Below are 13649 nucleotides of genomic sequence, written 5' to 3' on the forward strand. Positions count from 1 at the left end.
GATTTAAAAACACTGGAAGGACAATGGTTTGCCCTGGGAGGTGCTGCAGGGTCACCCCCAGGATGCAGCCACCTGGCAGTTGCCCGCTGGGCTCCTGCCTGGCGCCCAGCACCGTGGGGCTCACAGAAGCAGCTGCGGAGGGTGGGTGGGCATGTGGACCACTGTGGCCCCTGCGTGTTTCCTCTGTGCCGCTCTGCTGAAGGCACGGAGATTCTGGAAGGCTGTCGAAAAGGCAGTTTTAACAGTTTTTTCCTGTTGTCTTGTTCCATGCCAATTGCCTCAAAAGGCACGATCTGTTAACACGTGCTGTGATAACTGCACCCTCACTTAGCTACTGTGCTTGTGTCCACCTATCCACTGGAACAAACGAGAGAACTCGGCGAGAGAGTCACAAAGCCCCGTTCTGAGCTCCACTCAGAGGGACTTTTGGCACAGCCAGCAGAAGGGAGTGACAAGACCCTGTTCTCATGCAGATGATCGACACTCTGGGCTCCAGTTTCCTTTCAGTTCCTCTCGTGTGAGTTGCGGACACCCTCCTTTGCCGAGTTCCCCAAAGCCTTGTCTGCCATCAGCTCTGACTCCTAACACTGGCCTTTGAACCACACTCTTTAGGCCGCTGGTAATGAACAGGATTATCCATCACTGAATTTACCTTCTGGGAGTTTGACTCACACCATACGACAAGTTCAGAGAAAGCAAACGTCAACCCAACATGCAAGGGGTCGTCAGTGTTGATGACTGGAACTCGACCCTCTTATCAAAGGTCCCACAGAGAGGCAGCACGGCACTGCATAACCCGCTCTCTAAGGGACAGACCATTAGTTCAACAGGATTAATTACCATTACAGTATTGGGCATCGGGCCTGCACCATTTTCCTTATCAATAAATATTGGGAGATGAATTTCTTATGCAAATCTATGGGTTGAGATTGGATGGTGAATTTTTCAAAGAAAAGGATGAAAACCTCAAAAACACTAAACTAAAAACAAAAAACCAAATTAGTATGACTACATATAACTTTTTTTCTTGAGCCACACTGGAGAAAACACAAAGTGAAATGAGAAGCGTACTTTCAATGACATGCAGCAAGGGGTCGATACCAGTATTTTGTAGAGGCCTTTAGCCAACACCTCAGCCACATCTATAATTGGTTACGTGAGAAGAAACCAGCTCCGAATTTGCTTGCTGTATTTACACTGACACAAGAAAGGGGACTCCCATGAAGATTACTGAGTGTAGGGTTCAACATTTGGCAGAGGCTGAGATGGTCCAAGCTGGCTCTGGCCCACAAATAATGTTTTCGGAAGATTGGGTTATTACATTAACAGCTGTAGAAGATGGTCACTGTTTATGCAACGTGAAAGCAAACATTTTCACTAACCAAACATTTCCTAAACTGCAAGCAGAAATGTGAAACCTGATCTGACCCTGGGCCAGGACTCGGGTTCTGCCGTCGTGGTGCGCGTTGCTCGGGTCCTGCTCCGAAGGGGAAAACAGGACACCCTCGTCTGGAAGTGCAGTTTGTTAGGATCGTCATCTGAAGAAAAACTTCCTCCCTGACCAGTTCTCCCCTCTTGTTGTCTCCCACTGGACAACTTACCTCTACTCTTCCCAAAGGCTCGGGAAAGGTCTCAACTCTCCAATTGCACTTGGAGAGAACAGTGTGTGTTTTCTGGTCCTTCGTGTGAAAGCATCAGGGGGCAGTACTTACATCATGCATGGAGTCCAGCAGCTTGGTCAGTTGATAGAACCTCTGCCAACTCTGCCCAGAATTGTTGGGACACTTAGTTACCATCTTCCTCAGCTCTTTGATGTAATTTGTCCTCATTTCTTCAAATGCAGCTTGGCCTTTGAGGCCGTCCTTCGGAACTGTGTTTTAAGGATAACACACATGTAAATGCCCAGGATGGAAATCAGCTTTTGCATCTTAACAGCTAAATGGCTTTTTCCCACTTTTAGGTTGATAAGGAATCTCAATTAATTACATTGATCAGTAAATATGGCAGTTATCTATTGGTAAATTCTTGTACGCATACATATACAAAAGAACAATAACAATTGCTCTTTATCAGGTGTGTGTTAGATATTTTGAATATATTGGCTCACTTCATTTTGACATCAGTCGTATGACATAACCATTATATTATGCTTGTTTTGCAGATGAGGAAACTGAGGACTGGAGCTTTAAACACCTGTCCAAGGGCCCAGTAAATGGCAGAGAAGGGACACAAGGCGAGGCTGTTCTGTGTCCAAAGCCTGCCTCTTGACCACAATGCCTCATGGCCTCGTGGCCTGTCATCAAAGTGTTTTATGAATCCTGACTTGCCAACACCTCAGAGGCAGGAAAATAGACTTTGATTTTCCAGGACAACTGCAAGAGCCACAGACAATCCAAGCTGGAGCTAGAATTAGAAAGCAATGTCTTCATATTCAAGTTCAAATATCAAAGACACTTGGGGAGACTGGCCCTCTACCAAGGGGAGAATATGCAGGCAAACAACCACTTTCCATTCTCTTTGCCCCAGATCACATGACAATTGAGGCGCTGTCATGTGACTCCACAGACAGTCCAGGCAGTGGGGGTGTGGTGTTGTGGCTCTGCAGGCGAGGGAGAGTCTCAAACTTCCAAAGAGAAAATAACCCGTGTTCACCTTTATCTTTGATAAGGTAGAAAATGAAGGATTATATTTTCTTTCCTTTTATGTAGTGGCTAGCTTTTGTATTTATACACGCACCCAAAAAATCTCACTTGGAAAGAGTCTTAAAATGCTTTGGGATTCAGGGCTCGGCAGCACATGACGTGCTTCTGGGACCTGCTGAGACCCCTGTCCCAGGGTGCGCGGGCAGCGCCGCGCAAAGAAAGGCTGCACCTGGGTCCTGGAAGGAGGTGCAGGGCCCGGTGCCGGCTAAAGATGTTTCCTCTGAAAATCTACTTACATGTCTGGTTTTTCCCCCACTACTGCCAATAAATTGTTATGCTTAGGCTTTAACTTGCAAAAATAAAACCCCTACGAACTTTAGTTTTGGAAGAAGCCCTGCCATAACTCCACTCTGTGACATTACCATTCTGAGTTGGGACCTGCATGTGCCGTCACTGGGTTACTCGGCCTGTCAATTCATCATAACTGGTGCAGAGAATAGTGGCTGGGCTGCCTGCACTTTCGAATGGCTAAGTGTGTTTCTGAACATTACGTGCAACACTGGAAGCCAGAAATACCACGTCTGCAAATAAACCCCGAGGCCCTGGATAAAGGTATGGATTATCTTGCAAAGTTAACCTCACATATTATGTTAATAACACTTTCTTTTAGTTTAATTGTTGAGGCTTTTGATTTGTGGTTTGTCTAAGTCTCCTTTTGTGGGGCAAAGAAACCCCCAACAGCAACTGCACAAATTCCTGAGGCTTTCATAATATTAGTTGTGGTTTCAAATAAATAACATTCACATTGAGAGTTAAATACCATCCATTATATAACTGATACATTTCTCTTTCTTTAAAATTAAAACCTTGTTTTAAAGGTATAAAATAAATTAAAGAAAGATGGTAATAATCAGGATGCTCATATTAAAGCTATGGATCTGTTTTCTACCCAAATTTTAGTGTTAACCTAAAACTTTCTACAAGAAACTGAAAGTTTGCAAGTAACAGCCCACACTTCCCACCTACACGTTAACTTTTTTTGAAGTTACATTTGATGGAGTAAACCATCAAATGTTGACACCCATCTATTTACAATCTAGATGTTTATGGGTGTCAACCTATATCTTAAACACTTTACCTAAATTTGGAATAAGTGAATGCATCTCATGACTATTTCAATGGTACTTGGCAATAAACTAAGATTAACTAAAGACTTTCCTGTTTCTGATAGCTGTGTTCTCAGAAGTTCTCAGTTTGAACAACCTGTGTCAAATATTACTTATGTATCACTGCTGTGACTGAAATATACTGTACTCGTTTCCCAGATACCTATTTTAGAAGCTAAAACCAACCACAGGTAAAGAGAACTTGAGCAAACCCTCACGTTTGGGAGGTCTGCCCAGGTGTTCTGAGTCTCCTGATGAGGAGGTGCAGCGGGGCTGGTGGAAATGACCCCAAATCTATGGGCTGGAGGAGCGAAGAGACAAGGGGCAGAAGCTCCTCTGCCTTCCCCAGTGAGCGGAAGGACACAGAACTCTGACGTCACTGCTAAAAACCGGGCAGCACATGGGCCACGTCACATCCTAAGAGGAAGAACGTTCAGGCATTCTCCCGGCAAAATCAGCGTACTAAAGCCTGCAGTTCCTACGACTCTACAGTTCTTATGTTTTCCTACCTTCTCATTTTGCTTTCCTTGAATCTATAAAAGTCTAATTGGAAGTGCTGAGCTCCTTGGAAGCTCATACATTACCCAGACAGCTTCAAAATTGTATCAGACTTTGTTACAGGCTGGTGGATTCAACGTACAGGGGCGGGCAAAAGTAGGTTTACGGTGGTATGTATGGAAAAATACCAATGAATACAGAACAACACAAGAATAAATTGTTTTGTGTATTCACAACTGTAAGCCAGCATTTGTCCACACCCATATGTAAAATAGGAAGATAGCAATTAAGATTGAGCAGTCAAAATTAATACAGAATTCATACCACATACATTTTCAGAAAAAAATACTCCACTTAAATTTTCTACCATTTGTGTGTGTGTGGCTTCCACACCGTCCACCCTCCCCCTCTGACATCTGTGTCTCTGTCTCTGCAGCCCCTGCCACCCCCTTTCCTGTCGTTGGCGGGACCTGGTCTCGTCTTTCTGTGGCACAGCGACCCCCTCACCAGCTGAGTCTGGACTACAGTTTTCTACAAGGATCCTTTCAAGTTGACATCTCAACACCCAAACCCGGCTTCTGAATTCCAGTCCCAGACCATCTTGGTCTTTTGCCCTCTCTACTACGATAGATCTAAAAATCAACCTATGCAAAGTAAAACTCATTTTTTCACTCCATAAAGTCTGCTCCATGGCTTGACATCCACACGTTCCCCTCAACGGCATCACTACCATCCAAATCTCTTCTCTGTGCTCAAAACCTGCGTCACTTCTGACCCGGGCTGTTCTCGTCGCCTCTTCTGATCAGCTGCCCAGGCTGCCTCTGCAGACTTTCCTGAGTGTGTCTGCTCCTGTGTGTCCCACAGCCAACCACCAGCATCCAGGCCCTGATGCCGTCAGCCCCACAGGTCTCTCTGCTTCCGGTCAGGACACACACTGCCTTTGCCATTGCCCCGCCACCTTGCTTCCTCTTTAACCCGGCTGAATGCCAGACACACCTCCCTAAAGCCACAAAACACAGCTTTGGTCCCACTGTCCCACTGCTCACAGCCTCCAGTGCTGTACCCCACTGCCCACCTGGCAAAGGTGTTGCTGAATATCCCACCCTTATTGCCCATGCCTCCCCGACCCTGTACAGCTGGATGCACCCTAAAAAACTAAATACTTAAACACAATAAAAATGTAAAAATTAACAGGCAAAACAACTCCCCAGAATGGAGTGTGGGGGCCTGGCTCCGCTCCCCCACGTGCCCACACTCCCTCACGTGGTTCCAATGAGAATGTGTCTCATGCCTCGTACCCATTCTGCAACCTGTCCAAGGTCACCCCCCCATTCCTGAGTCCCTCTCTAAGCCCCAGAGCTGACCAGCTCTTCCCTTTTTTGGGCTGCATGGTACTCTTTATCATAGAAAACCCCTTTCCCCAATGTGTTCAAGTTACCTCTCCACTGAATACCTCGTGCCTCATTTTCCCTGCAGCTCCTGAACTGCCCGACCCTACCACACACACAAGAGACACCTAATGAATGTTTAGTGGTCGGACACATGGAGGAACGAGGGATGTGCTTTTCCATGGACCCCCAGCTTCATCCTCTGCAAGCAACCGAGCTCATCAAAGACCAGGGCCCTCCTCCCACCTCCTCCAATTTTTCCTTTTTTACACCAAATACCTGATACCCTAAAGAGGCTACTCTCAGAAGCGGGGGGACCCAACAATGTAGCAGACAAGGTGCCAAGGGGCATCGGCTTACTCGTGCTCAGCAGCAGCAGGACCTTCATGACGGAGTACTCTTCGAAGGTGAGCTGCAGTCGGACGAACTGGAGGCTGATCTGGTGCATGGCCTGGCAGAGCTCGTACATGGCGGACTGGTGCATCCTCTCTCTGTGGAGGCAAAGGGAAAAACCGTCTGAGAAAGCATGGTTCGTCGTCAGACCCAGACTGGCGGGCCACGGCGCCCCAAACGAGATTTGAGTCCAAGTGCTCTTTCGGCGTCAACGTGGAGCAGGTGAGTAATTTAAAGACAAAGCGGATGCCTCTCCCAGTGACCGGTGAGCTTCTGGGGACCGACCCTGCGGTGCCATTTGCTGCACCCTGTAAGACCGCGTCAGGGCCATGAGATCACCCCGAGGGCAGAGAAGCCTCTGGGATGTGGGGGGTGGCAGGAGGTGCCCACAGGCTCCCATTCCTTGTCAGCCAGACCCCCTGTGCTCACTGTCTGGAGGGGCTGTGCTGGGCACCATGAACACAGGCTAGTGACCCAGTCTTGTTTCCACAGGGACCCCCGGACAGAGGCCTTGAAATATATCTGTTCACCCCATTTGCAAAGCACATTTAAAAGGGGAAATGAGACAACATTTGGGAAGGTGAGAACCTCAGAGGGAATCTCTGGTAAAGGGAGAAAACAAATGGGCGCGGGCCACACGTTTCCGCTCCTTCAACCAACCAACTAACCAACCAACCCTCTTTCTCCACTAAATCCAAACGTTTCCATAAAAACCCACGTTAGATTAAGATGGAAGTCATTACTGCCTCTTTCCATCAGAAGTAAGGCATCACGAAGGCTTTTCAGATGTATTTCCTCAAAGTAATAAATCTCTGGGGAGGCCTTGGGTAACTACTGCTTCCCACTGACCAGAATGTGATTAGTGAAAAAGAAATATGCTGGTGGAAAACGGGAGAGGACTTGTCAAAGGCCAGAGAAATGGAACGAAAGGTCAACGTGGCTGGCAGACGTCCGAGGACTGAAAGCAGGCGAGCATCTGCAGGGAAGCAACCCCGCGACGCCTCTTCCAGGGGGCACTCCTGGGTTCGACAGGCAGAAATGGCTCTCATCTCAATTCTGAAAGCCTTTGTAAAGAACCCACACAGAACATTTTACTCTGCATTATTATTGTTATGTCTTTCCTCTCCCTTCATAAGCTAGAAGCGATTTTCAATTAAGGGAGTATTTTAAACACATACACAAACACACAGAGAAGCATAACAGCAGGAGCCTCTGCATCTACAATCCAGAATCCACAATGTAAACAAGTGCTAATATGTTTGCTATATTCGCTTCAGATCATTACTAAGTAAACACGACAGAGTTCAGGTCTGCGGTGCCCTTCTCCCTGATCCCATTCATTGTCCGCACTCAAGCGTCTGACAGGCCTGCTCTTCCCCGACCCTCGGCTTCACCCTCTGCAAGCAATCGAGCTCCTCAAACACCAAGGCCCTCCTCCCACCTCCTCCAATTTTTCCTTTTCACACCAACTACCTGATACTCTAAACAGGCTGCTCTCAGAAGGGGGAACCTGACAATGCAGAAAAGGCACCAGATGAGCGGAGGCAGGCTCCTCACTCTGGGTGACCGTCATGTCCCTCCGACGTGTGTATTTTACTGCACTCGTGTGTATCTATAAACACAGCACACAGTACTGCTGTTTTATGTGAAGCTGAACTTACATACATATGCACATCCGCCTGCAACTTACTGTTATTCAATGCTGTCATTTGGAGATGTATCCATTTTAACAATGTATCCATGATAACTGAGTTAGTTCACTTTCACTGCTACCAGTTGCACTTGTAACCAATCTCATCGCAATTCACTCATCTGCTCCACTACCCACGGGCACTTGGGTTGCCTCGTCCTTACTGATACTACCAGTGGTGCTCACGGGGCATCCCTGAGCACTTCTCTGGGATGCAGAGTGGGAGGAATCGCTGCGCCCACCTGCAGCTTTCCTTCCAACCGGCAGGAGACGAGAACATCCTTTCATCCCACGCCCCCACCGATTATTTGTCATTATTTGATGTAAATTTTTGGCCATCTATGAGGGTGAAAGGATAATCCCACTGTTGATTCTACTTGCATTTCCATGATCACCAGTGGCCTGAGCATTTTTTTCAAATATTTTCTGAACATTTGGGGTTTTTTTCTTTGGTGACTTGTCTCTATTTTTACCCTTTTTATTGCAAGCTTTTTTCCTTCCAGCACTATTATCATCTTTATTGTTAATACTTTCACCTTAAAGTTTTCAATAATATGACTGATATTCATATCATTCCTTCAGTATTTCCTCCCTTTCTTCCTTCCTGTCTTTTGACCTCTTTTTAGAATTTGCCCTCTCTTTAGAATTTAGAATTTCTTAAAGCCCCTTGTATTTAAATTTCCCACGTAATTATATTTCATGTGCCTCTTACAGACAGCAAAAAGCTACATTAAAAAAGTCTGAAGATATTTATATTTAACAGTTCAGTTGTACTGTTTTCCTTGATCATAACCGATATATTTGAAAATTTTTCCTGCCATTTTAACTTTCTCCTCCTCTTTCTACTTTCCTTCCTTCTTTATTAGATAGATGCAGTTTTTTTTTAAAATCCCCCTCTTTGTTCGTCAGCTGGGTTTGGAAGGCACAGATTCTATTTCTACTCTTTAAATAATTAATTTATGAACTTGCATATTTAAACATCTGAAGTTAATCAACAGCTTTTCCATGAGAAACAGAAAAATGTAGCATACATTTCTTTGGTCTACGGCTTTCCATCCTGCTTGCTATTGCTCTTTATTGAAATTCCAATTGTTTTCAGGTCACCCCTGGAATCTGTCTCTCTCACACCCACATCCACGTCTGGCTGGAGTTACCGGTGCTTCTCTGGCCATACTGCCTCCTGCATTTCCCTCCTCACTTCAGTAAGAAACCGAACCCTTCGTTCTTGAATAATAGTTTAAAAGCTGGAGATTTCTCACCTAGCAGGCAATTTCCTTCAGTATTTTGAAGATGGTATTCCACTATGCCTGGGCCTTTAATTGATTGCTGTTTTGGGGAACTACCTTCCTAATCTAATCATCATTCTTTTATAGGTAACCTGCATTTTCTCTTTGGGAGCTTAAACCAATTTTCTCCGTTAACGGGACATGCGCAGTGTCAGTGGGAAGTGCCTGGAGGAGACTGGTTCTTCCTGCTGCTCAGGACTCAGTGTCCTTAGCTGATTTGAGGATGTGGGTTTTTCTTCGTCCTGAGATGTTCTTAGCTGTTGTTTCTTTAACAATCTCCCGCCCGTTTGTGCTACTTTTCCTTGCTGAACTCCTGTTGGCAGAGTGTTGGACCTTCTCATTTTGTCTTCCACGTTAACCTCCCTTTCAGGTTATGGTTTTTTTAAACCACGTGGTACTGCATTCCAGGTGAGTTTCTTAGACCTATTTTCTAACTAATATTGTTTCTTTTCTCTGTACAATCTACTGTCTACAGTGTTTTAGTCATAATGGTAACATTTTTTTATATCTAGGTGCGTAGATAAGCTGTATTTAGTTCTTCCTCAAATGTTTGTTATTTTGCACAAGATACTCCTTACTTTATGGTTATTATATCTCCTTTCTCTAAATTATATCTTTATCTATTTTTTCTAAATACTTTTAATACATTTCTTTTACAGTTTCTCCCATCTTGTTTAATGCAGGTTTTTGAGATGCCGATATGCATGTCCAACACGCACTGTTTTGGCCTGAATTTGCCCTCTGGGGGACTCCCGGGGACAATGTCTGGGGGAAGGGGCTCTGGGGGAAGCCTTCACCCTTGTGACCGTCAGGGGGGCATGCATTTCACTTGCTGTGGACCAGCTTTTCTGCTAGTTTCTCAGCTTGGTGCTTTTTGCGAGACTCGTGGCGTTTAAATTTAGACTCCACAGTAGACGTGGTGCAGGCTTGTGCTGCTTCTTTCGTTCAGCTTCCTTGCCATGTCCCTGGGCTGGCGGGCCGGCTTGTTGAGTTTCACTTTCCCTGTTAGCAGACAGAGAAATCTTTCCAGAGCCCTGGCTCGAAGCAGGGGACTCTATTTCAGGCGCAGCCTCTCTGGAGCTTCAGTTCTTGTCTGCTGTTCCTGTCGGGGTTCTCATACCAGCCCAATGGCACTTACCACTGTCAACAGTTTGCGGGCCAACTGCAGCTTCAGCTCCAAGTGAAGCCACTCTGGCTGCGAATTCCCTGTTTTTGCACTGTGTTGCTTTTGAGTTTGGCTATATATGTACGGCCTTTTTTTAAATGCAGAATTTCTATGTGTTTAGAGGGGGGAAAAGGGCTCAGTTCAGTTCCAGCATCCTGATCTCGAACTACAAGCTTCTTAAAGGCAGGCTCCATGCCTGACTCATCTTTCTGAGTGTCCCATAGAACATGACAGACAAGTGCCATGTGCCAATCCTTGTTCGATGAGGACTGCATGAATGAGAGAGAAGAACAAAGGAGAGAGAACAGGTGACGACAGCTAAAGGAACTGAAGACACAGGTCTGCCTGTGCTGCTGACGATCAGAGAAAGATAATACTGAACATTTACACAGAGGTTAAGTAAATGGCTAATGAAACAGGGTGGCGTTTGTAAAGTTCTCAAAAAGTTCCTCCAGAAAGGAAGAGGTTCAGATCGTGTAAGACGGGGTGAAGCAGATGGGCCACCGGGATGCCCGTGGACGCAGCCAACAGGCATCGGGTGCTGTGAGGCGGGACAGGCGCCTGGCTCCACCACAGGAGACCCTCGAGGAGTGCGGTCCATCAGCCCTTCCACGTGCTGGCTGTGCGAGCCTGTGGCTGTGCTGCTCCGGAGACCCAGGCTTGTCATGTGTGAAACGGGGACATTAAGAATAATTCCAAACTTGCAGGGACATAGGACCCAACCATGGAGAAGTTCTTGAATTAGAAAGTCCTGTACGTGTGTTAGCTATTTTTTAAAATATAATGGGAAGAATAAAATGCTTCTTGGAAGACCAATGATCATTTTGGTTAAAACAAACTAAGAAATAATCAAAAATTTAAAGTGACTTTTCAAGAAAACACTACTGTGTTATTGCTATTATTATCGTTTGCATGTGTGGGATGGGAGAACAAGAGGACCACCAGAGAGCACACGGACGTTCAGGGGCAGGGACGGGACCTGCCTGGCGCAGGACACGAGCTAAGCACCTCTGTGTCCAAGTGTTCTCTTATCGGATGTGTGAGCGAAGTACCCTCGCAGACTGAGGCTCACTTAAAGACCTCAGACACCACCTGAGAGCAGGTGGGAGTGCTAATGTGTGGCAACACCCCCGGGGACAGCATGTCTAAGTCTTGAGGTGGCACCTGGGTGGCCTCCACGGTCTTCAGAGCTACGTGGCAGGGAGCTCAGGTCCTTCTTGCCAATGCTCACGATGCCTTGTGAAGAGTTACCCTCAGGTTCATGACCAGGAAAGCTAGGTCCAAGGTGCAGCCAGGACCCAAACCCAGGCTTATTTCCTTCAAAACTCATGCCTTGTATGTATCTGTGTGACTGTTTGTGTTTCATCGGGTTTGTTTTATTTGTTTACAGTGCACGTATAAGTGAGAACCAAGTAGGGGCTGCCGGGCAGAAGGGGGTGAGGAAACAGGAAGACGAGGGGAGGGGATTAGAAAGTACAAGCTTCCAGTTATAAAACTAGTCACCGGGACGTAAGGAAGAGCACAGGGAACACAGTCAGCGACGTCGTAATGACCACGCAGGGTGACAGGTGGGTGCCACACTTATTATGGTAACCACTTCACAAGGTACACAAATGCTGAGTCACTATGTCGTATACCTGAAACTAACATTCTATGCCAACAATAATTAAAGGATTTAAAAAGGTAAAATAAACAACTTATGCCTTTTCCTCTCTCCAAGCTACCAGCCAAACAACTTTTAGTTCTTTTCTCCACGGTATCTCTTCTCAACTATAAAGTGTATTTGGAACCTCAAATGTTTTGTTATTCTATTTACTCCATTGTTTATCCTTTGGTGACCATTACGTGGTAAGATTTTGTGCTTTCAAATTTCATTGCTGTTTGTACTGCATAAAATTGAGCTCTCTAAATGAAGAGTATTGTGTACTCAATATAGCCTGAAAATAGGCTGCCTTAAAATCACATTTTACATCACATCGTTTTTGCACAATTAGATTAAGTGCACAGAAATGCACATGCAGAGAGGCTGAGACGAGGGTGATCTTTTTTGGCAACGACACTGATACTAATTTCACAGCATTACTTCACAGGAATCTTTTTGCCGCATGCTTTTATTTGTTTAATAATCTTACTGCATTTGGAGTAGAATAGTAAAAACTATAGACAACTTTGGGAAGAGCTGAATGTTCTATAATGCTTCTAGAAGGCAAAGTAAATGCGAAAGCCACCCCCAAACAGTGGCCTAGCGGAAGGGCAGTCGGGGTCACTGAGTCAGGGAACTGCCCCGTGTGGAAGGGCACCGTGGTCCTGAGTCACTGGCTGCCGCTGGTCTCTCTGCGTGAGCTGCGGGCACACGTCCTTCGTTCCTAAACACCATCTTGTTCGCAGAACAGAGTCAAGTTTACTTTTGGGTGAGTAAATAGATCTAATAACCCAAATGGGCAGAGACGCCCAGTCCCATTCCAAAGACCTTGGTTAAAATCTATGAGAAAGTAGTTCAGAAACATTTTTAAAAGAAACCCTTCAGGAAAAAAATTTCAGTAGTTTTGTAAACCTGTCCTTCCCTCCAGCTAGGAAACCCGTTTTACTTATAGCTATAACTCCATCTGGTCCTCTCTTAGAACATCCATTACACCAAACTACAATCATATGGTCATTTGAAAATAGTTTTAAAATAATCAGTTAAAATAATCTAATGTATCCAAACCTCATTCACTTGGGACAAACGTAAATAATAGAAGGCTTAAAAAACTTTTTTCCCCTGGCTTTTGAGACAATATATGATTGGAAATGGAGTTTATTCACATGATAAAACAGGAAATTAGGAAAAAAGATCCAGTAAAATCAGAGTGGGAAGGACAGTCACATTTTAGATGACTGCTGGTTGTTCGTCTTTAGCTTAGTAGCTAAACAATCTGAACAACTTGTATGTCTGGGACCTGTGCCCTCCTGTTGTCATCTTGTGGGACCCGTGTCGGCCTGTTTCACTTCATGAGACTAGTCCACGGAACCTACTGGCCAGCAGCTGTCGGAAGGACACTCTTGTCTTCGTATAAACTTATTTAGCACCTGCTTGCTGAGACCGACCAGAAAGTACACTCGAAAAGCTTATTAGTCCTATAGTTATTTGAGGTCCATCCGGAAGCGGCTGATTTGGGAAATTATTGCCCAAACTACATGCAACCCTGGAATCATATTCACGTCCTACTCTGACCGAGTAGGAACTTGAGACGTAGACCCTGATAAACAGGTGTCTGATGAGCCCACTGCGGGCGAGCCCGACTGCCCGCAGGAAGCGCTCCTCCTCACGCCGTGGCCATGCACACAGAGAACGAGAGCGGCGTCTACTTCTAGAATCCCTGGGGGGACCGACACCACGGTCTCGCCGGCATCTGCACACTCGCGCTCACGGCAGCACTGC

At 45.8% G+C, this 13649-nt stretch overlaps 1 protein-coding gene across 3 annotated transcripts in view; it reads right to left on the reverse strand.

Moving 5' to 3' along the window:
• NR3C2 (nuclear receptor subfamily 3 group C member 2) overlaps nt 1-13649 on the reverse strand; it is a 300548-nt gene that overhangs the window by 24592 nt on the left and 262307 nt on the right. For all 3 annotated transcript variants that reach the window (XM_037162360.2, XM_053658650.1, XM_053658651.1), the window contains exons 7-8: nt 6055-6185; nt 1713-1870 (exon numbers count right to left, since the gene is read on the reverse strand). In XM_037162360.2, the coding sequence (XP_037018255.2) occupies nt 1713-1870; nt 6055-6185 (289 nt within the window). The remainder of the gene's footprint in view (nt 1-1712; nt 1871-6054; nt 6186-13649) is intronic.

Source organism: Artibeus jamaicensis, unplaced genomic scaffold, assembly GCF_021234435.1.
Source record: "Artibeus jamaicensis isolate MK-2021 breed Jamaican fruit bat unplaced genomic scaffold, CSHL_Jam_final scaffold_537, whole genome shotgun sequence".
NCBI lineage: Eukaryota > Metazoa > Chordata > Mammalia > Chiroptera > Phyllostomidae > Artibeus > Artibeus jamaicensis.